The sequence below is a fragment of the Maylandia zebra genome, linkage group LG1 (assembly GCF_041146795.1).
Source record: "Maylandia zebra isolate NMK-2024a linkage group LG1, Mzebra_GT3a, whole genome shotgun sequence".
NCBI lineage: Eukaryota > Metazoa > Chordata > Actinopteri > Cichliformes > Cichlidae > Maylandia > Maylandia zebra.
The window spans coordinates 43,688,576-43,712,507 of NC_135167.1; the positions used below are offsets into that span (position 1 = coordinate 43,688,576).

At 38.5% G+C, this 23,932-nt stretch overlaps 1 protein-coding gene across 3 annotated transcripts in view; it reads left to right on the plus strand.

The window, feature by feature from the left end:
- The first annotated feature begins 557 nt into the window (after positions 1-557).
- The window catches only part of tmc3 (transmembrane channel like 3), a 42,964-nt gene continuing 19,589 nt past the window's right edge, over positions 558-23,932 (plus strand). For 2 of the 3 annotated variants that reach the window (XM_014411345.3, XM_076887109.1), the window contains exons 1-14: positions 558-781; positions 3,042-3,188; positions 9,232-9,307; positions 10,115-10,196; positions 11,057-11,163; positions 14,378-14,476; positions 14,809-14,951; positions 15,379-15,526; positions 15,633-15,676; positions 17,065-17,212; positions 18,209-18,318; positions 18,779-18,857; positions 21,466-21,720; positions 22,282-22,410. In XM_014411345.3, coding sequence (XP_014266831.3) covers positions 660-781; positions 3,042-3,188; positions 9,232-9,307; positions 10,115-10,196; positions 11,057-11,163; positions 14,378-14,476; positions 14,809-14,951; positions 15,379-15,526; positions 15,633-15,676; positions 17,065-17,212; positions 18,209-18,318; positions 18,779-18,857; positions 21,466-21,720; positions 22,282-22,410 — 1,689 coding nt within the window. In that variant the 5' untranslated portion in view covers positions 558-659. The remainder of the gene's footprint in view (positions 782-3,041; positions 3,189-9,231; positions 9,308-10,114; positions 10,197-11,056; positions 11,164-14,377; positions 14,477-14,808; positions 14,952-15,378; positions 15,527-15,632; positions 15,677-17,064; positions 17,213-18,208; positions 18,319-18,778; positions 18,858-21,465; positions 21,721-22,281; positions 22,411-23,932) is intronic. The other variant, XM_076887115.1, reaches the window with a different exon arrangement.

The following is a 23,932-nucleotide window of genomic DNA, read 5'->3' on the forward strand; positions in this document are numbered from 1 at the left end:
ACTGTGCTGGCACCTTACAGTAATGCAAAACTCCAGTTAGCTTCAAGGCCTGTGATACACAGATTTTTTAAACCACTTACAGGTCTGCATTTCTCATTTTTGCCATGGAACAGGATGTCCTGCTGCGAACACAGCAGCAAACACCTGGTTACTGTTCAAGCATTTAGATTCTGACGGGCAACCAATCAGAAGAATGTTGCCTTAAAGGGGAGGAGTTAAAACAACGTTCTTTTCTTTCCAAGAATAAAAATAATGAGCAATTAACTTTATAGTTGATCAGCAATCAAGAAGTTACAGCAATTCACAGACATAGATTGATTATAACTATATATTTGTTATTATATTATATAGTAGTAATAAAACAAATGAATCAGAATTTTGAACATATGTCAAATTAAGAACCATTTCAGAAATTGTTGATCAGCAGAAAGCTGGTATATGTTTGGTGAGAGTATTCACATCTCTCTGTTACTGTCCCTTTAAGCAGTCAGTGTAGACTGTGACTGGCCAGCTGAGTGAGTGAGTTTCAGCCTGTACTGCTGTAGTGTCGAGCCAGAGCAGCAGACAGCACAGGTGCTCAAGTAGAGCTCTCACCCTGATACACACACAAACACAGATTATTCACACACAATCGTGCACATTCTCTGAGTAGAGACAGCATGAGTACAGTGTCTGAGTCTCTAGATGGGAGCAGCAGGTCTCTGTCTGCAGCCAGGAGACACAAGAGTATCAGGAAAACCTCCAGGAGGATTTATTCTGCCTACCAGGACCACCAGGAGGGGTGAGTCTACTCTCTGTTCTTTCTTCACTCTTACTACTATCAGCACTTGTGGAACTCCTCGCTGCTCGGATCTCTCTGTCTATCTGTTTATAGCTGCTCTTTCACTGCAAAGATTTTTACATTCCTCTACAAATACATTTGTTTTGCTTGGCTCATTAATTAATATTACTAAAGAGTCTGACTCCTGGAAAGCAAACACAAAGAGGTACAGAGAGCATACAGATGAGTTTTTGTTTGATGTTTGAAATGTACTGCATGAATGATATATGGAAAAAATACCATCATTTGACGTCCCTTATTGATTGTAATGCATATTTGCATAATAGCTTTGTGACAGTGAATATTGTTTGTGTATAGAAATGCTTGCATCGAGCTGTTCTTCTGTAATGGGGATATATTCAGTCATGACTTTTGCATTCCATATTTCAGCTAAAATAATTTATGTTACTCATTTATTACCATAAGTGTTTACACACAGAACAATTAGATTCACTCCTTTTGGAGATACAGCAAACAGCTGTCTTCTTCAATGCTTTCTTATTAAAAGTGAACTACAAATTTACTACAACAATTAACAACATAGCAAATGCATTTGTATTAATGGGCTATCTAATGGTAGAAAACCACTGGAGATACACTATTTGTAAGCTGTAAGTACTGCATCTGACAATCATATTGGTCATAGTTTTTGTCAGATAGTTTTCTGCATATGAAATCTCTCCTTTGTGGAAAATCAATGTACTGCTTCTGCATTCACCATCGACAAGGGTGTTTTTTGTTTAGGAAAAAAATTCAATAAAATAAAAATTAATAAATAGAAATAACAGCAACTGAATAATTTACTTGCGACCTACTTCACAGTTTCAGTTTAATTCAATAATCACATTAAAATAAGTTTAGATATCTCAACATACAGAAAACATAAACATAAGTACAAGAATACCAGCGACAACCAAGACTTAGAGCTGCTAAATCTCATTCCCGGTGCTTCTAACTTGGCCTCATATGGCTCAAAGTAACCAAACATATGAAATGCCATGAGGCTGCTGCCTCATCAAGCTTTAATAAATGGCAGAAACAAAAAGAGATGGGAGCAATGGCTAAAAAAAAATTAATTCCAAGAACCTTTTTCAAAATATGAAATCAGCAATTTCTTGAATATCAGCAGTCCATCATAGAGGCAAGATTGTAACCCAATCAACTGAACTTAGAAATACCTAGATGTGCAAAAGAATGATTCATAATTGAAAAACAGGATTGTGATCTGTCCATCGCTCAGTTCTCATGCACATCCATTAGTGGGTTGGTGTGTCTTTATGCATGTCATTATGTGTATTTGTCTCTGTCCGTGGCATGGCTTCTGACCTGGTCCCCTGGGGGTTGTGTCTGGGGTGGCTCGGGCCTCTTCTGTGTGGGCTGGAGAGGGGGGTGTTTACCTGGTGGTTCTTGGTTTTCTTGGGCCCAAAATTACCATTTGTGATTGTTCAGGGTTCATTAGTTCTTATTGAATTGGCAGCTTGCATATCTTGCATATTTTGAAAACCACCATCCGTGCTGAAAAGTACAGTTGTGGCTGGAAAATCTGAGTGTGACACAAGTATTGGGTTTTCTAAAATTTGCTGCTTCACATCTGCAATTCACCCTGACATGCTGCCAATCAACTTCCTGTCTGATAGCAACCCATTCTTGAAAAGTTAATGCGTGGAGTTTGTCAGAATTAGTGGGATTTTCTCTGTCTGCTTGCTTCTTGAGGATTGACCACAAGTTCTCAGTGGTCTGGGGAGTTTCCTAAACGACTTAGCTATAACTTGTTCAGCAGCTAGAATTAGTTTTGAAACAAGAATAGGACAACATTCCTCTCCCAAAAGTCCAGCACGTGGTCTCATAAGTTCCCAGGTGTTTAGGGAATGTCGTTAAAAAAATGCAAATACTACACAACTATAGATGTATCCCTGTCACAACTTTCCTTTATATGTTACATTTGCTCCATTTAAAAATGTTCTCACTTTATGACATTTTCAAATTATTTGCTTTTATTCACATTTTACACAGCCTCCCAACAATTTTTGTAACGGGGGTTGTATAAAGTGAGCCTGACTGGAAATATAGATTAATATGACACATCAAATGAAAAATATTATCTCAAAGTAGAGATATTGCAGCCATGTTTTTTTTCCACACTGAAACCTCTTAGATCCATCCTTTGTAACAGAGTAACACAGAACCATATTTCCCTTTGCCCATGTGTCCTATTCTGTAGCTCCTCAGATGAAGAAGACAAAGTAGATGAGAGGGTGGACAGCAATGATCCAGAGGAGATGTTCCAAAACATTCAGTACCAGAAGGAGATCATCGCCAATATTCGGACTAGGCCCTGGCCAATGAGGCGCAAACTCAAAGTCCTAAAGTAACCATCTTTTTGATTGGGATCTCTGTGTAGACTGCTACTCTGTTGCTTTTCTTATTCTCTGTGTACTGTGTATATGGTATATATACCATATATATATAGGTTCCTAGATATATGCTCATACTGCAGACATATGAATAATTAAATATTCTTTTATCTGTCACTAACATACATACATATGTATGGTTTGAAGAGGACTGCATTACATTTAAAAGTGTTTCTGATATTACATACAAGAGTGGCATGCTTTTACAGAATGGCGAACAGAGATGGCCACCTTGCATTATCATACGCACACAAACAACACCACTTATTTCAGAAAAATTCAGCCAAAATTCAGAAGCAGTGTGCGAAAAACTAAGTGCACCCTTACAGCTTCCATAGGATAACTAGCACTGTTTAGTAAGTAAGATAAATTGGATCAGATTAAAACACAACATTTATGCTGCCTATCTGCACACTACACGGACATCTTCACATTTCTGGCCTCCTTCCTGGCTGAAGAATTGTAAAATATTATTTCTTCTGTAGTTAAATTGATATTTGCTAAATTGCAAAAATTATTTATTATTAGCTATTTTCAAACCATTTCTTAACAAAAAGAAGCAATAAAACATCATTAAAACACCTCGCCACAAATAAAACTGTATTATTGGAAAACTGAGCATAAAATATAAAAACCTAAAATGCACCTTTCTATATGGAGATTTCTGTTATAAGCTGGGAGGAGGATAGACCCACACAGCCTTATTTACTTAAAATAATAAAAATAAATGTCACTGTTACTGATGTGCTGAGGTTTTGCAGGCGGTCCTAAGGCTCACACTCACAGTCTCTTAGTGTTTACTGGTTCCAGACACAGGGAGAGCTCTGCACAGAAACAATGATTATTCCAGGGTAAGATGAATAGGCAGACAGAACGAATTGAGGCCAAGCACGTCACCTGGCTGATCCAACAATCTAGAGGTAGAGCAGGTCATCTACTGATCAGAAGCTTGGTGGTTGGATCCCTGGCTGATCCAGTCTCCATTCCAAATATCCTTGGGCTAACTCCAAGCTCTCTCTGATGCACTGGAGTATGAATGTGTGTAATTGGTAGATAAAAAGCCCTTAATCCTAGAAGAAAACGCTTGTATGAATAGGTGAATGAGGCATATATAAAACGGCTTGAGTGCTCTGGGAGAGTGGAAAAGTGCTATATAAGAATCATTTCATTTAACTCTGGGTACTCTAGCTTTGCAGTATAATTGTTATTTGTAATTTTAAATTGGCCATTAACTTTTGGTAGATGAAGTGCTTGAAGTGTATAAAATCAGTCAATATCAATGGATGTATAATTCAAATCTGATTTCATCTTGATGCATTCTCAATCATCCAGGTAAGTAAATCTCCAAAGGTTGATTCTGTTCATCTGGACGTAGCGTTTTGTGGGAGAAACGTTTCATCACTCATCCAAGTGCCTTCTTCAGTCTCAGCTGACTGCAGGTTTCCCCGATCTTAGAAACAGTACATTTGCACGAAACGTTTCTCCCACTGAAAACGCTACGTCCAGATGAACAGAACCAACTTTTGGAGATCAAATCTGATTTGTTGTATAGCACTTTTTATTTGATTAGTAGGACTAGGAAAGCACTACACTTTATTGTCAAAAATATTCACTCATCTATCTTCACATGCATATGAACTTGAGTGACATCCTATTCTTAAGCCATAGGGTTTAATATGGTGTTGCCTTTATAGCTATAACAACTTGAACTCTTCTGGGAAGGCTTTCCACAAGGTTCAGGAGTGTGTTTGTGTGAATTCGGACCATTCTTTCAGAAGCATATTAGTGAGGTGAGACACAAGTGTTGGACCACAAGGCTTGGTTCACAGCAGGGTCCAGTCTCTGGACCTTACTTTGTGCACTGGTGTGCAGTCAATTTGGAACTGGAGGGGCCATCCTCAAGCTTTTCCCACAAAGTTGAGAGCATGAAATTGTCCAAAATGTCTTGGTATCCTAAAGCATTAAGAGTTACTTTCTGAAAAACAAGCTCACATCGTAATCCCTGCTCAACCAAACTTTACTCTTGGCATAATGCAGTCAAACAAGTACTGTTCTCCTTGCAAATGCCAAGTCCAAACTGATGGAGATGGAGAAGCATGATTCTTTACTCCAGAGAACACATCTCCACTGTTCTGGAGTCCAATGCATCCAATGCTTTGCACTTCACTTGGTGATGTAAGGCTTGGATGTAGTGGGCATGGAAACCCATTCCATGAGGCTGTCTGCAAACTATTCTTGAGCTAATCTGAAGGCCATGAAGTTTGGATGTCTGTAGCATTAGACTCTGCAGAAACCTGGCAACCTCTGTGCACTATGCATCTCAGCATCTCTTGACCACACTCTGTAATTTATATACCCCACCACTTTGTGGCTGAGTTGCTATCGTTCCCAATCATTCCCACTTTGTTTTAATACCCAGCAAGGACATTTCACAAGTGGACTTGTTGCACAGGTGGCATCCTATCATAGTACCACATTGGAATTCAGTGAGCTCATGAGAATGAATCATTCTTTCACAGAAGCATTAGTAGCAGCCTAGGTGCTTGATTTTAAACAGCTGTAGCCATGGAAGATGCCGAGATCAGATGAGATCGGGCGCGCTCAGGATGGTATGGCCGTAAGATAGTTCAATGCATCCATAGCAAACATTTTCACTGCTATGCAGATGACACCCAACTCTATCTGTCCATGAAGCCAGATAACACACACCAATTAGTTAAACTGCAGGAATGTCTTAAAGACATAAAGACCCGGATGGCCGCTAACTTTCTGCTTCTTAATTCAGATAAAACTGAGGTCAGTGTATTCGGCCCTGAAAATCTGGTATATGGACCAGGTGACCATAAATCCTCCCTTAGTCATGCTGCAATAGGCGTAGGCTGCCGGGGATTCCCATGATGCATTGAGTATTTCCTTTTCAGTCACCTTTCTCACTCACTACCCACATAGCAAGCAGGTCTGGCCCGGATCTGGTATCAAGTCGGCACTGCTGGTTTACTTCTGGCATGATAAGACGTATGTCATCCAGATATGGGCCAGGTCTAGTAATGACGCCACTGTTTATGTGATGGCATGCCACATCTGGCCCGATTGTGGTTTGATTTATGTGGCCCAGGCTCATAGAAAACAGGTCTTCCCTGGATCTGGCATCAAACTGGCACTTCTGACTGATTAGTGTCATGGCAGGGTGTATGCCAAGTAAATGTGGGCCAGGTCTGGTAATGATGGCACTATTTATGTTCCTATTTTTCTGTTTCAGTCAGAAGACCCAAATGCCATGTTGCAATATGATATTGCTATGGTAGCCAACGTTTCAAATGCAGATTTGACAGGTTTGTGAGTGTACACTTTATCCAAAACCTAGTGAGGTTTTACTCATCTTTGCCAGTGGCTGGCTGTAACTCAGGAGGTAGAGCAGGTTGCCGACTGATCGGTTAGTGGTTCGATCCCCGGCTTCTCCAATCTGCGAGTCTGTGTATGAAAATAGTTAGGAAGCACTCAGTCTAGAGAAAGTGTGCAATTGGGTGAATGTGGCATGTTGTATAGAGCACTTTGAGTAATCCGGGAGAGTAGAAAAGTGCTATATAAGAATCAGTGCATTCACTGTCTGAAGAGAGTTTCGTCATGTTACTTTTGCACTATTATGTTCCGGCACATGTTGTTATTACATGGCTTGATTACGTTACACATTAGGCTGACATCTGGCCAGCAGTGTGTCTGCAACTGGCCCGTGGCTGCACACAACTTACACATGGCCCACATACCACAAAGAATGACGGCCCTTTGGTGGCCCAGATCAGGTTTACCAGAGATAATCCACACATGGGCCAGCACAGGACCATCAATGTGTCTGCAACTGGCCTTGTGCTGGCCCATGTGTGGATTACCTCTGGTAAACCTGATCTGGGCCATACCAATTTTGCTATGTGGGTATGTGTTAACAGACCTCTCTGCACTGAATCACACTTGTTATTAATCTCTGTCTCTCTTCCACAGCATGTCTTTCATCCTGTTTTCCTTCTCTCTCCCCAACCGGTCGCAGCAGATGGCCCCGCCCCTCCCTGAGCTTGGTTCTGCCGGAGGTTTCTTCCTGTTAAAAGGGAGTTTTTCCTTCCCACTGTCGCCAAAGTGCTTGCTCATAGGGGGTCATATGATTGTTGGGTTTTTCTCTGTATGTATTTTTGTAGGGTCTACCTCACAGTATAAAGCATCTTGAGGCACTGTTGTGATTTGGTGCTGTATAAATAAAAGTGAATTGAAATGGAAGATGGATTGGAACACTCCAAAAGTTGATCCTGTTCATCTGGACGTAGCGTTTTGTGGGAGAAATGTTTCATCACTCATCCAGGTGACGTCTTCAGTCTCAGCTGACTGCAGGTTTCCAATCTTATAAACAGAACATTTGCATAATGACTGAAACCAGCCCACTGAAGGAACAATGGGCTGGGAGGTCAGTTCCTCAGTCATAATTATGCAAATTCTCATGACCATTGATCAACAACAATGGATTGGAACACTTAAAGTCACTTTGATGTGTCAGTGAATACTTTTGGCAATATAGTGCATATTAAAGCAAGCAAATTATACAAAAGCATTCTAAAGTCAAATATAAGGGCATCTGTTGCAAAGCTAGGCCAAAATTGTGTAATGGTGCAATTGGGACAATGATCCCAAGCACACCAGCAAATCTACTACAGAACTGTCAAAGTTTCAGAGGACTCAGATGCAGCTGAGAAAGGTTCTACAGGGCTTAATGAACAATTTCAAGAATGACTCCAGCAAAAATGTTTACTACAATTCTTTCACGTGTCAGGATATCACTTTTTCCACAGGGCCAGCTTTGCAATGTCAAAGCCTCTAGAACAGTTTGCAACTGAGAGTGTGTGAGAGACTTGGCCAGACAGGTAAGTACTCAAACAACACAGCAGCTAGGTTTTGACACAGATTAGGGCAACAATGTGGTGACAAAGGGAGAGGAAAGTACTGCCAGTGACAGGAAACAGATAAGCCTGTTTTAAGCTGGCTGAAACAAGTTAAGCATATACACACGCACACAGGGTGATATGCCATGCAATTACATGGCACGTTACACTGTAATTTTAGAATGTGGTAAATACCAGATTATTTTTAATTATTTCCTTGTACATAAAACCTTGGAACTAAAGGAAGGTGGGAGGGTTTTCACATCACTGTACACAAAGAGCATATATGAGGGACACATTTAATTTTACCTTCACCAATTATATCTTTTTGCATAAGGAAATGTAATTTTTTTGATAGTATCAACAAATAGTACCGACTGAGACTACTAACAGAGAACAAGCTGAGCCACAGAGAGACAGAGGGAGTAGATAGAGAGCTCCTGAGATGTGCTGAGTGTGTGCCATGAATAACAGGTTTTATATGGGCAGTTTGCTATTACCGCAGAGGTTTTATTACCATCATCAGGGATGGGATGCTAGCGTGCAGTTTTAAACCCCCTTTAATCTCAGGGTGAGTGTAATTATTTCCACTGCAAGAACAATTTATTTCACACCACAAATTTGTGCTTTTTACCCACATTTCCAGACACGAGTTGTTCTTCAGCCCTGTAAATGAACATGCATTTATTGTAAAGCCGGAGTTTCTTTTTTGAGCCTTGAAAGTCTGTAAATTATTATACAATTCACACACTCAGTACTCAGTGGCTTCCTAGTTGTTCCTTGTGCCATAACAAAAACAGGTTTGATTACTTGAATCAGAGAAATAATATTTATATATTGAAAATCTTTGTGATGTAAAAATGTTGGGGCTACTTCAAGAACATTTAATTAAGATTTCATTTAATTTAGAGTTATGCTCACTTGGTTATTGATTACTTGATTGCACTTGATTATCTGTACTGCGTAAGTATTCACAAAATTTTCATTTGTAAAAATGCAAGTAACTGAATGGAAAGATCTTTTTCTGTTTAAATAAATAAATGCACTTGGTGGACTTTATCTGTGTGATTCCCAGGCAGGCCAGAGAGATTGTTCTGAGATATGAGGGCCGACTAACCAGAACCAGAGGTTACCAGACCGCAGGAGCTGATGTACGTCCACCAGCCTTTCATCCACTGACTTTTTTTTTTGCACTAACAATCTAATCCTGCTGGACTGGAGATTGGAGAAACAGATTGCTTAATGTATTTATAGTGCATTATAGATCTTGTCCACAACAGGATAAAGTGCTATTTCAGGGCAGTTTTATTTCTCTGCACTGCAGTGGCCTGATGATTACAGCCAAAACAGTAAATTGTGTTGGATTTCTTATATAAAGGCTGCTGAGTTTTGATCTTTCAAGGCTCTTCTCCTCTGTGGGCTGAACACACATGTGTATAACTCTTTATTCGTATTTGCAAAAAGATTAAGTCAGACAGTGAGAAAGATAGTTGTGCTGCAATAATCCATGGAGCAGCACAAGTGAATTTATAGCCCATGTTACGGCGCAGTTAATTCAATGTTTGGGCTGCTTCCCACCCATTAGAATAAATTGACTTTCAGTGAGCAGTCTGACGATCAGGTATCAGTTCTACAGTTTGGCTCACGGTTAATTGAAAATCAGAATCAATGGCCCAGCTGACCTTCTCTTGATTAACAATTAACAGCTTAGTTGTGTTTCTTATCTTTCAGCACTCTAAAAATGATACAGCCACACTGTTTCAGATCTCAGGTGTCTGCTACTTTATTATATGCTGAAAATTGAAAATTAGACAGTTCATCAACACACAATAAATAAAAAATGTAACTGCTGTTATAATTTTAGACTTTACTGAGAGCTTTTCATCACAGAAACAATGGTAGAAGTAGTTTTTTGTTAAACCTCTGTCAGTGTTTCTCAGCTTGATTCTCTCCTGCAGCTGCTGAAGAAACTTTCCCGTTTGCTTTACAACATTGTGGTGCTGTTCATTCCTTGGGAAGTCAGGATCAAGAAAATTGAAAGTGAGTTATCTGTTTTCTTTGTTCATGAAAACGTGTCTCCTACATCTGCTGGCTAAAAACAAAAGAACAAAGGAGCAGGGTGTGTGTGTGTGGGGGGGGGATAAGAAATCACTCATGATGTTCAACAGGACAGAAAATGGGAAATTTGCTAGAAATAACTTTGAAAATAGCATCTTTTCATCAAGGAAAGTCATTGCTTTCCACATCGGCTTTGCTGTGATATATTCAAACATTAGATGGCCTTATTAAACTGGATTTAGCAACAAAGAAATATTTGTGATTTTAGCTCAGAATCAACACATTACCATAAGCATATGGACTTTGAAGAGACGTTGTTGTGAACTGGGGCCATTCAAGAGAAAATAACACACTGATTTAAATGCATATCAAGAACAACAGCACAACAGATCCAAGGATACTGCTGGTTACGTGTTTAAGCTATTCAAATTTGTGGTACAGCAGAACACAGTCCAACAGACTGTTATATCCAAAGTGTTATATGCTTGGATGGTTGTCCGGAGAGGAGTCGTGTTATGGCGTATTAGGCCACCACAGTAAGCTGGCCCAGTACAACTGCCTAATTTGACATATTTTTCTCAAAAACAAATTTTTATTTCTTTGTCATTAATGTACCAAATAGTGTTTGCTTCCAGGCACCATGAATGTGAAAAGTTTATTCGGTGAGCTGTGTTTATTATTAAGTTAGATTAAGCTTTGAAAGAAACCACCAAGCTTTTTGATCAAACAGCACCATTAAAATGCATTACTGTCAGTGGTGTACACCTACAGCAGTGTTTGTGTGTGAACTATGTGCAACGTATTAGTCAGTCTTATTTTGATGTTTCCTCTGACTTGCTGAGGTCACTTTGGGTCAGGCGTGGCCTCCTACTTTATCTTCCTCCGCTGGTTGTTTGGGATCAACATTGTTCTCACCATCATGACTGGAGCCTTCATTGTCCTACCAGAGGTCAGAAAATCTCTCATACCATATATGGATGGATGGACTAGAAAGTTCTAGTTTCTTTAGAATGGTAATCCAGCTGCAAAACTACACAGGCACTTGACAACCTTGCTTTTATACAGGAATATAATCCTAATACAACCACTTAGCAGCAGCTAAGTTAAGTCCCCTGCTGGACAGAGAGCTATCATAGATGAATTGCACTCATTGGCGCCAACTAATTCAGACTCATTGCAAGATTTATGACTCTTAGAGATATCTATGATAGCAATTTTCTATTCATAAATGCGTGTTAACTTCTATTTCTCATACGGTGCTGTGAAAATGTTGAGTTTAACTGGCAATGAGTCTTTCACATCCTGCTGGAATTTGCTCCACTCTTCTTTACAGATATCAGTTACATTTAAGTCCAGAGTTTGACGAGTCTGCACCAAAACCACCAAAAAAGATCCATTTTTGATAAAGCATATAGTTCGTGCTGGATCGACTGTCATCTGTCAGATGATCTGGGGTCTTTGACCCTGCACTTGTTATTATACCCTCTGCATATCCCTCTTTATTCTTGTTTGGATTTTCATATTCTAGCCTTAATTTCTGGGGTTTTTTTTGTTGTTTTGTTGTTTTGTTTTGTTTTTCGGGGGGGGGGGGGGGTCCATGATATTTTCAGGTTGTATTTTGTTTTCATAGTTGGATGTTTTCTGCCCATCTGTGTTCTCCATATCAAGTTTGCATTCTTGTGTCCTGTGTTTAGTTACGTCCTGTTTTCATTTGTTACCATGGTAATGTTGTGTGCATTGTCTTTAGTTTTGCTTGCCCTTCTCTCGTTAGCTAGATTTGATCTTTTATCCACCTGTGTCTTGTCTTCCCCAGCTTCCTCCCCTCTCCCTAATTACCTTGAGTGTATTTAAGCGCTTAGTTTTCCTCAGGTATTTGTTGTACTGTACTGTTTGACAATATTTTCTTGCAGGACTCTTTCAGCACATATCCTGTCCTTTTCTTTTCTTTTAAATTTAAATGTTAAATATCTTAAATAATAAAACCTACACAAATGGTCAATGATGAGTTTTGTATTTAATTTTTACCCCAGTAAATATATTGTTGATTTGTCCTTTAGTACAGATTATAGAATATTTGCAAGGCAAGGCACGGACAGTAATAGTGGGATGGGGGTGCACCTGGATATATATCTAACACTGACATGCAGACACAAGCAATTTTCTCAGACATAACTTACAATGTCATTCCCACTGCATATCTTGATCCTCCATTTTTCTGCTTTCTCACTTCATGGTTTGTTGGAATTACCACTCTGCTGTTCCTATTTGCACGTCTCACCTTTATCTCACCTTGCTTAGTGAATAATATTGTTTGCTATCAAACATTATAGGTTCTCATTTTCATGTTTCTGTATTGTACTGGGAATTGAGTGGGTGGCCGTAGCTCAGGTAGCAGAGCAGGCCACTTACTAATCAGAAGCTTGGTAGTTTGAGCTCTTCTTGTCAAATGTCCTTGGGCAAGACACTAAACCCATGTTGCTCTCTAATGCATCCATTGGAGCATGAATGCATGTTAATGTTAAATAGAAATCACTAGCATAGAAAGAGTACAGAAAAACAGTGTTTGTGTGAATGAGGCAAGTTTGACATAGAGTATTAAAGAACCAGTCCATTTACCAATTATTCAACAGAGTTTGAATGTAGGGTCAGTCCACCGGAGTTATCACTGTCTTTCTTTAATAACACACTCTCAAAAACATTTACAGTGCTCCTCAGTCAATGTTCAATGTTCAGTTGTTCAATGTACTGCACACAGTGGAACACAGGCTTGTTTGAGCCTGTGCTGCTGAAGCTGTAGGTTTGCTCACTTATAAAGAAATTAACATCCTCCAAAAAACAAACATTTAATTTTAATCAAAAAAACCCCAGTAGAAAACATATTGGCTAAAAGTTAGAAATTGACTTGCATGGCCAACTGAAATAAGTATTTGATCCCCAGGGAAAACATGGTGGAGAAACCCTTGTTGGTAACAATGTTTCTACCTCCGTATTTGACTGTGGGGACAGTGCAAGATTTCAATCTAATATGGCGCACTGTGCTTCAAATTGTGTTCTTTGTTTCTACGGTACTACCTTTAAATCATTAACATGCTCCTCCTGGTTGTTGTTTTATAATAATCACACCAACAGTTGGTTGATTTTTGAAAATAATAATACTCACAAAGCTTCTGGGTGACGATCTTTAAGCTCATTCCAAAAGGCAGATCTACAACCCCTCACATCCCATATGGAAAAGAAATAGTAAAAACTTATATGTGATTACTCATGAAAGTGGCCACTTTCTCATTACTTTCATATATTGTTTTAGTAAGTATACAAAACATACAAGTTTCATTATATAATTTTTCAAGGGATCTTATATCTGTTTTTACTCTTGTATGCTTTTCATACAAGTTTCACACAGACAGATACAAACTTTATAAGATTTATATACTGTATATCTTTTCCATTTGGGATGCTTTGACATTGCTAGGCCATTTGTATTGTTAACACCTGAACAACTGTCTAAGTAAACCTCATCACTCGGGCCACTCACACTCAGAGGCTACTCAGACCAAGTCCTTTGCAACTTGTTCTTCTATTGTATATATTTCTCATGTCTTTTTATCCCTGCTGTCTTACTATTTATGCTTCACACCTGCACAGTTGTTGTGGAGCACCAACAGTTAGGTTGTACATGTACAATGTCAATAAAGGGCTATTATATTGTATTAAATTATCTTGTTATGCAGGTAGATGGATGGAGGGATGAAAGGGTTATCAAAAATCCAACAGTAACACCAAGTTTTTTTTAATTTTAAAAATCACAACAGAGTTTCTGTAACCTTGCACTGATCTTTACCTAACACTAACGCTGCCATGTGCCTAAACCTAGCAAAACCGTAACCAGGAGGCATGGACTAAAAAAATCAAGCATAATGTTACAAAGTCCAGCTGCAGATCAGTAGGCGATCTTAATATCAGCTCAGCTCAGCTGTCAGCGAAACTGATGTCCTTGTACGAATTGTCAAGTCTTGCTATTGCTCTCTGGCTCTGGATGAAGGAAGGGGAAGTCCCAGAAGAGTCATACCACCAAATAGATATGGTCACCTGTAGATAACATGACTGAAATGCATTTTATTTATTACAATTACAGTGCACTGAACTATGTTTGTGTGCACTAGCTGCTGGCTGGAGCACCATTTGGAACAACAAGAAGTAAAACTATTCCCAAGGAACACCTGGCTTCAGCCCAGGACCTGGACACCATCTGGTCTCTTGGGGCAAGCTTCTTTCTTTTTACTGTTCTATCAATAGCACATTACTTACAGATAGACTAGAACATTATTTAAACATTATTTTACTCCCTTTCTGACCAATTAAGATAAAACCGATCGAAACCTCTTCCAGTCCAAAAGTTGCATTAGAGTTAGAATATAGGACTGAGCAAGTAAAGACATAATTCTTTCATCCCTATATAAACATTTCATCTAATGGATACTAATGATCATGCTCCAACTGATTTCCTTTACTGTTTTCCTTTTCACCATTTTTATCTCTTTGTGTGCATTGCCATGTGTGTTTGTGAAAATGTGTTGTCTTTGATTCTTCACAGGGCTACCTCCAGTACTCTGTGTTATTCTATGGTTACTATGGCAGGGTGAGGAAAATCGGCAGTGCAGGGTACCGATTACCCCTTGCCTACTTCCTGGTTGGAATGGCTGTCTTTGCCTACAGTTTCATCATTCTGTTGCGAAAGTAATCATTATGCTCTTTAAAACTTATACTGATGCTATAATTATCTGATGGGTTAGCAATGTGATGTCTTAGAATGATTTCAAGTTTGTTAAAAATTGAGGAAAAACTGGGAAAAAAGAGTTAAAAGTTAATCTAATCTTTACTTATCCCTACTGAATCTATAACATTTCACAATAACATGGTCAGAGTAATGTTTAGCATAATTTCCAATCTTTGCAACATTTAATAATCAGCAACTTAATATAAAATAAAAAGGTCAGGACCCAATGTTTCCCAGCATAACATCGCACAAGGCATCACATTGTTCTCTTCTCCCTGTTGCTGTTAATGCTTCACTGATGGTGAAGGACTGTTATTATTAAAATAAAAACAAGATGTGCAAAATATATCGTCTGATAACATGCCCTGAAAAATAATATTTCTGCAGAATGGCAAAGAATTCACGCCTGAGCCTGGCCAGTGCTTCTGATGAAAGCTTCACTTTCTGCTGGAGAGTGTTCTGTGCCTGGGATTACCTGATAGGAAACCCAGAGGCTGCAGAGAGCAAAGGAGCTGCCATTGTTAACAACATCAGGGTCAGAGAAGAATGTAACTTGAACTGTGCAATTAATTTCTTTTTTAAGAACAAGATATTTAAATTATGACCTAAGCACAAGTGACTATCAATATTTTTCTGCACAGGAAGCCATTGTCGAGGAGCAAGAAAAGAAGAAGGATACCAGTCTGTAAGTGCTTGTTTGTGAGCATTGTTTTGTATGTTTTCTGTTTGTCCAGCTTCCTCCAGCTCAGTCTATTGAAGCTATAGGTGAGTGACTGTTTATTTACTACCCCAAGAAGTTGCTTCTGTTCATCTGGACGTAGCGTTCAATGCAGAAGCGTTTCGTCACTCAGCCAAGTGACTTTTTCAGCCTCAGCTGACTGCAGGTTTCCCCAACCTTATAAACAGTACATTTAGTGCATAATGACTGAAACCAGCCCACAGAATGAACAATGGGCTATGAGGTCAGTTTCATGATCATTAATATGCAAATATTCATGATATTCATTGATCAAAAACCATTGATTTGGTGAATGGCTGCAATCACAGCATTGTAAGATGGGCAGGTACCTCAGGCTAGGCTCAAGGCATGCTGAAAGATGCCTTTTGCTGCTACACTAAGGAATGTTTACTGTTCCTCCACTACCTCAACTCATCATCATAAAACCTTATTATTATGTTACGTTGTGTGTGTTTTTTTGTCACACTGTCACTTTGTTGCTCTTGTTTGCACATTTGCACGTGCACTTTGTTGTCTGCTGTCTGTTAACAAAAAAAAAAGTCTTCCTTAGATAGTTAGTTTTTGTTATTTATGTTGTAATTTATGTTAGGTCAGTCTGTCTTGTCTCTGCTAGCCAGCTAACTAGGCCTCTTAGTTAGCTAGTTTAGTGTTTTCTGTTAATTTATGTTGTAAATTTATGTTGCATGTAGCACCTTGGTCCTGGAGGAACGTTGTTTCGCTTCACTGTGTACTATCTGTATATGGTTGAAGTGACAATAAAGCCAACTTGACTTGACTTGACTTGAAGAGATTTCTTAGATTATCTCAGAAGATAACGATGAGGTGGCTGGGGAAGGGGAGGTAAATTCTGCTTAGACTGCTGTGCTTGGATAAATGACAGGAGATGGATGGATACAGATCTTTAAGTAGCCACAATTCCTTGAAAAACAAGTGCATGTCCTGAAACTGAAAATGGCAGTGACATGTAAATCATTGGTGACACTGAGCTACAATACTTTACTTTAGGCAGAAGTCTAAGTTGATTAAACCCAAAGATTTTCTAATGTTTAAAATCTATACATGTCCAAATCCTTGACATTTTATATTCTAGGTTCAGTGTTGGTATAGGGAGGCTAAAATCCTACAGACAGACTCATGGCTGAAGGTGGTCCTTTTGAAAGTCTATGTAAATAATGAAAGAGTCAGCAATAGCAAAAAGAGGCTGCAGTGACACCTTATGTGTATGTTGTTCAGAACATCCAACATACACTTCAGATGTCTACTAAGAATAGTGCATCACAATTACATCCACTTTTCTAACTGATCATTGCCAATGACACTGTGTTTTCCCTCAGTGCAGTTCTGATCAGTCTACGGATCTTGGCCAACATCCTGGTGCTCCTCTCTTTAGCAGGGAGCATATACATCATTTACTTTGTGGTGGATCGTTCTCAGAAACTGGAGCAGGAGAAGCCGGAGCTGACGCTATGGGAGAAGAATGAGGTACAGGAACAGACTGGACGTCACCATCCTTATCATCAGTTATTTTAATTGGATAATCCAATATACAATACAGTTCTAAGGAACCACTGAAAGTGGAGACTTGACATGGATCCAGTGGAAGGCAACTACTAAATGTATATATCCATCTGCCAGGTTTAGAGAGCTTTAGTCACCTTACAGCAACCAGCTCACTCTCACAACAAAATGTGTAAGCTATGCTGATCAACTGTGCAACACACGTACATGTGTACTCTGTGTGCATACACACATACAGAATTTCTTTTTCTCAACAGAAGCTGTAAAACTGCTACATGCCTACATCTTTTGACCTGTTTTTTATAACACACATTGTTGCCCAAAGGATTTACTCATTCATTCAAATTATTGAATTCAGGTGTTCCAATCACTTTCATGGTCACAGTTGTAGAGGCATGCAGACTGCTTATACAAACATTTGTGAAATAATCGTTCTTTCTCAGGAGCTCAGTGAGAGGGCATTGCAGTACCGTGCAACCATCAAATACTCCGCAGTCAACCGCTAGTGGCATTATGTCACACTGGAAGTGACTGAAAAAGGCACGGAAAATTGCAAAGCGGGGGCAGGGGATACTGTGGGATGTAGTGGCCATCAGAGCTCAGGAACATTGCATAGAGCTTCATAGGTTTTCATGGGCAAGCAGCTGTATCCAAGCATTACGTCACTAAAGTGACTGATGTAGTGGTGAAAAGTACACTGCCACTGCCACTTGGGTGCTTATAGCCGAACTTCTTGCCACACACGCATAACTGAAAACTGCACCTAATGAGCATGTTCAGTTATTATAAACATTCAATGAATGAATTAATCAATGAATCAATTAATTAGGACCCTCGGAAATCACTGAAATTGTTAGAAACAATGAGACATATTTGTTACATGCATTTCAGTTAAAATAACAAACTTTTCTCCAACTACCAACTACCCATCAGTTACTTATGTATCCATCTACATTCCAGGTGAGTGTAGTGGTTTCTCTCATCACCATGATTGCTCCATCTGCTTTTGAACTGGTGGCTCAGCTGGAGATGTACCACCCACGAACCTCACTGCGATTCCAGTTGGCCAGGTACCATTGTCTAACCACAGCCTATAATGACACAATAATGGCATACTATACTATTCAGAAAATGAACGGAACCCTTACACTTTTATGCCAAAAATTCTAAGTTAAAATTTTCCCTTAACTTTGGTTAGTTATGTGACAAGTGATACGAGTTGCAACTTACTCAGGCCCTGCATGTTTTTAAAGTCTTTAATTTAAAACCTAAGTAGTACAAAAACTGGTTTTATGGTTTTTTAAAGTTTGTGGTGATTTTATGGGTAACTGGTATTAATAATATAGTTTCTACTAACCAAAGTTAGTTTGGTTTGTGGGTTAGGTTGTTTTGTTCTCAACAAATTATACAATGTTTGTCAGTAACAATTTTTACTTTGACTATTTCATTCATCAAGATCTGATGAGAGCCCTCATTAGAGCAGTATTTATATAATAACTGAAAGGTCTTACAATGCTCATCAATTTACAGGGTCCTTGTCTTATACCTTGGGAATCTCTACAGTCTCATCATTGCTCTCCTTGATAAAGTCAACAGTATGAGCTCTGCTGTGAGTATGTTAACTAGCCCCAGTTAAGAATTAGTTATCTAGTTTCAAATTTGAACACTATTTAGAAAATAATATAAGATTAATAATTTAATTTGCTGGTCATTCATTTTGCCACAGTTACTAGAAAATAGCACAAACAAGTTACCAAATATTTAACCATGGAAGAATTGCTACAAAAATCATGTTTTGAAAATGCAGTATTTAGTTGACCTTCTGATGAAATTAAAAAAGTAAATGGTAAATGGCCTGTATTTATATAGTGCTTTACTGGTCCCTAAGGACCCCAAAGCGCTTTACACATTCAGTCATCCACCCATTCACACACACATTCACACACTGGTGATGGCAGCTACATTGTAGCCACAGCCACCCTGGGGCGCACTGACAGAGGCGAATATTGATGAATATTAATATGAGTTTAAATCTGTATTGTGACTCAGGCATTTTATTTATTTTTTGTTGCAATTTATTATTTAAAAATATAGTGTGGAATTGATTGTTAAGGGGAGAAATATCACTGATGTAAAAGTCCCTAACTCACAAAATCTCATCAAATACAATACATATGGCTTTAAACAGTTAAACTGAGATACATATCATTCAAGTGAAAATTCAGTATGTAGGTTATTTTAATGTTGACATGAGCAACACATTGGACAGAAAATAACTGGTAAACTTGTTATGCTAACAACACAATTCCAGTGGTATTACTTTGCTACATTTTAAAGCCAAAGTTGAGACTTTAAGAAGGTAAACACAGTTCATTCTATCTTCAGTGTCTTTAAAATGTGTCCAGGTATTCTGTTTACTTTTTATGCACATAAACTAACTAGTTTGGAATTATTTTCTACTATCTTTATACTAATGCTAATGCTAATTGTGTAGGCTAAATAAGCTAATATGCTACAATGCTCAGTCCTACATTTTAGACGTCTAAATTCAGGGGTTGCATCCTTCAAAGGCCACATTTGAAGGCTGATTATGTCACAGCAATGCGAAGAAGACTGTTTTCCCGGGGTCTGAAGGATCCATGAGGCGGAACCTTGGTGGCCCACTCTATCCCAAGATTCATTGCGCATTGGTGGTTCTAGAATATTTTTTGAAAAGGATGGTCCAAGGAATGCAGTCAAGGAATAAACTCAAATGTAATTGTTTTTATCTCACTCAAATATCCTGTAGCAAAAATATTAACAAGAGTCTAAAATGTCAAAATTCTACAGTTTCAGATGTGTAACGAGTTAGTGATGCTTTTAAAGCTTTTACATTAAAATATAAGCAGTCAAAAAACCAACTTACATGTTTTAGAGTTTGTGTAGATGCTATGGAAAATTGATACTAAATAAATCCAGATTTCCCTTCAGTTGTGTATAACTTTTAAAATCTTCTGCACATACAATTCAGTTTTGATACCAAAGCTGGGTCTGTTTAGTGGTGTGAAGTTTAATATGCTTCAGTGTTTGGCGGGGCCATCTGCCGTGACTGGTTGGGGTGAGAGAGAGAAGACGGAACAAAAGACATGCTGTGGAATAGAGCGACTGAAGGCTTTTCAGGGAGTTTTTAGGACATCCTGACATAACAAATTACAGTAGTCCAGCCTAGAAGTGATAAATGCACGAACAGGTTTTTCAGCTTCACTTTGAGACAGGGCATCTCTACGGGCTGAAATCTGTGCCATCAGAAACTGAAGTTGAATAAGTTAAATTTGAATTTGAATTGCTCGGATTGAATCTGAATTGTAACTTGAATAAATGTTTTTAAAAACTGAATTTGAATTAGCCTAATTTGAAATTCAATTTATTGGTTTGAAAAGGATCATCACTAAATTGAAATTGAATTTTATATTTTGAAATTGAATTCATTTGCTTTGAAACTGTATTTTATCCTTTAAAAATTTAGTTCTTGAATAATTTCAGATTCACTTCTCACCATTCAGTTTCAGTTCTACAATTCAGTTTTTTGGGACTTACATCCGGTTCCGGTTCGAGAGTAATGAGCGCAGATTAATAGAACTACGTTTTACTAGCGGACCGAAAGTGTTACTGACGGGAATCTACAGCATCTTGAGCAGTGATTTGGCGCTGTATAAATATATAAAACATATAAATATATAAAAAATACATAAAAAATACATAAAAAATACATAATTATATATATATATATATATATATATATATATATATATATATATATATATATATATATATATATATATATATAAATTGAGTTTAGTATCTTTAGCATTTTAAACATCTTTTCTTGACCTAAGTTCACACATAACTTAGGTTATTCTCATTTATTAACAGAAACCATTAATTGGTGGAAACTGCCATTAATCACAAGTAAATGTTATCTAACAAATCAATACACTACATCGCTGACAATTAAAATAGTTGTCTGTATTATAATTTGTGTATCTTTTCCTAGACTTACTAGGAACTATAGTTTGTGCATTGTTTTTCACAAATACGCTGTGATAAAGAGAAGAAGCTCCTTCTCGGTCATCATGGAGCTTCTAAGGATGCAGACCTTGAATTAAGAAATACCTTTGAAGTCACTCATATAATTAAAGCATAGCACACAGCTGTATGGATTGTGATCTGTCTTCAAGGTCCACGTGAGTAACAGTAACTGGAATGAGTCCAGCTCCTTTCTGGCCACAATATCTCATCCTGAGGGAAACAGCCTCTCCACCCTAGTGTCAGATATCTCCCTCTCTAAGAATCACAACAGCACCACAGCAACCATCGCCACAGTGCTGGCTGTAACCAGCAGGAGCAGCTCAGGGGACGTCTACAACCAGACAGCTGTGTTTGAAAAGAACACCCGACAACAGGATCAGTGCTGGGAGACCTATGTTGGACAGGTTTTGCTTTCTGATTGGATAACGGTGTATATTTGTGGAAATGATAAAAATATATATAAACATTATGACCACCTGCCTGTTGCCAAAACATCAAATGATAGTGATGCATTGTGTATTCTAACACCTTTCTATCAGAACCACTTTTTCAGAATTGCTTGAGCTACAGTAGCTCATCTGTTAGATCGGAACACGTAGGCAAGCTCTCCTCGCCATGTGCATCAATGAGCCACACGAGCCCATAACCCTGTCGCTGGTTACCAACTGTGAAAGTGGGAACACCCCAAAAGCTTTGGAGCTCCTCTGAACCAGTCCTTCAGGTTGCTCAAATCCTTACGCTTGCCAAACTTTGAGGGCAAAATATTAACTTGCTCACTAATGTATTCCACCCAGTAGCAGGAGAGATAATCAGTATTATTCACTTAACCTGTCAGTGGTCATAATGTTATGCCTGGAATATATGATATATATATGTATGTGTGTGTGTGTGTGTATGTAAAATAAAATACTTGTATATAGTATTTGTAAATTTCCCTGATGAATATGTGTATATTGTGTCTTTAGGAGATGTTGAAGCTGTCCATCATTGACATGATCTTCACAGTGGCGAGCATCCTGCTCATTGACTTCATCAGAGGTCTAGTGGTTCGCTACCTCAGTGACTGCTGCTGCTGGGATTTAGAGAGCAAATTTGTAAGTTGGTTGCAAGCTTTTGCTTTTACAAAATTTAGCAAGTAAATGCTAAACATGAGAATTAAGGTATTTATTCTTATTCTATTGAATGGAATTCTGTATACATACACAATACACAGGTCATAATGTTTCAGACCTGAAAAAGGAAATAGACCCAGAGAATGATTTCTTCTCCAACACTGAAGACATCAGCTGTTGCTGCCACAGTGATGAACAGTTTAATCACACCATTAAATGATAATGATAAATGATCAATAACGTTAAAGAATATTTAAATCAGTTCACAAAAGCTTTCAAAATTATTGCTGTATCTGAAATATGGATTAATGCAGAAACAGGGATGGACTTTCAACTGGACTTTTCAACCCAGGAAAAGGGGGGGGGGGGGGCTGTGTACGTGGATAAAAAATAGATTACAAGGTGGTGGAAGCTATGATAACTGTGTTTGATAACTTATTAGTCAATGTATAACAATTGAAATTTGCAAGGAATATAAAAAAATGTTCTAATATTTGCTGTATATATAAAGCACCAGGGTCTAGCGTTCAAATTATATCAAATCAGATATATTTATCTGTGGTGACTTTAACATTGTCCTGTTGAATTAAAAAAACTCATAAAAAACGAACGAATTAACACAACAGTTGGGCTATCCTAAAATCACTAGGCCAAACAGAATTACACTTTATTGTGCCGCCCTAATTGATAATAGTTTCAATAATTTTTTTTTCCAGTTTTTGCAGTTTGACAGTAATCACAAGAGACCACAACCAGGGGAAAACCAGAAAACCAGAAACATCTGACAGTCAGTATGGATTCAGACTGAACCATTCAACTGCACGGGCATTAATTGGATCAGTCGAGCAGATTATAATTCAATTCAATTCAATTTTATTTATATAGCGCCAAATCACAACAAAAGTCGCCTCAAGGCGCTTCATAGATACAGAGAAAAACCCAACAATCATATGACCCCCTATGAGCAGCACTTTGGCAACAGTGGGAAGGAAAAACTCCCTTTTAACAGGAAGAAACCTCCGGCAGAACCAGGCTCAGGGAGGGGCGGGGCCATCTGCTGTGATTGGTTGGGGTGAGAGAAGGAAGACAGGATAAAGACATGCTGTGGAAGAGAGACAGAGGTTAATAACAAGTATGATTCAATGCAGAGAGGTCTATTAATACATAGTGAGTGAGAAAGGTGACTGGAAAGGAAAAACTCAATGCATCATGGGAATCCCCCAGCAGCCTACGTCTATTGCAGCATAACTAAGGGAGGATTCAGGGTCACCTGGTCCAGCCCTAACTATATGCTTTAGCAAAAAGGAAAGTTTGAAGCCTAATCTTGAAAGTAGAGATAGTGTCTGTCTCCTGAATCCAAACTGGAAGCTGGTTCCACAGAAGAGGGGCCTGAAAACTGAAGGCTCTGCCTCCCATTCTACTTTTAAATACTCTAGGAACAACAAGTAGGCCTGCAGAGCGAGAGCCAAGTGCTCTAATAGGGTGATATGGTACTACAAGGTCA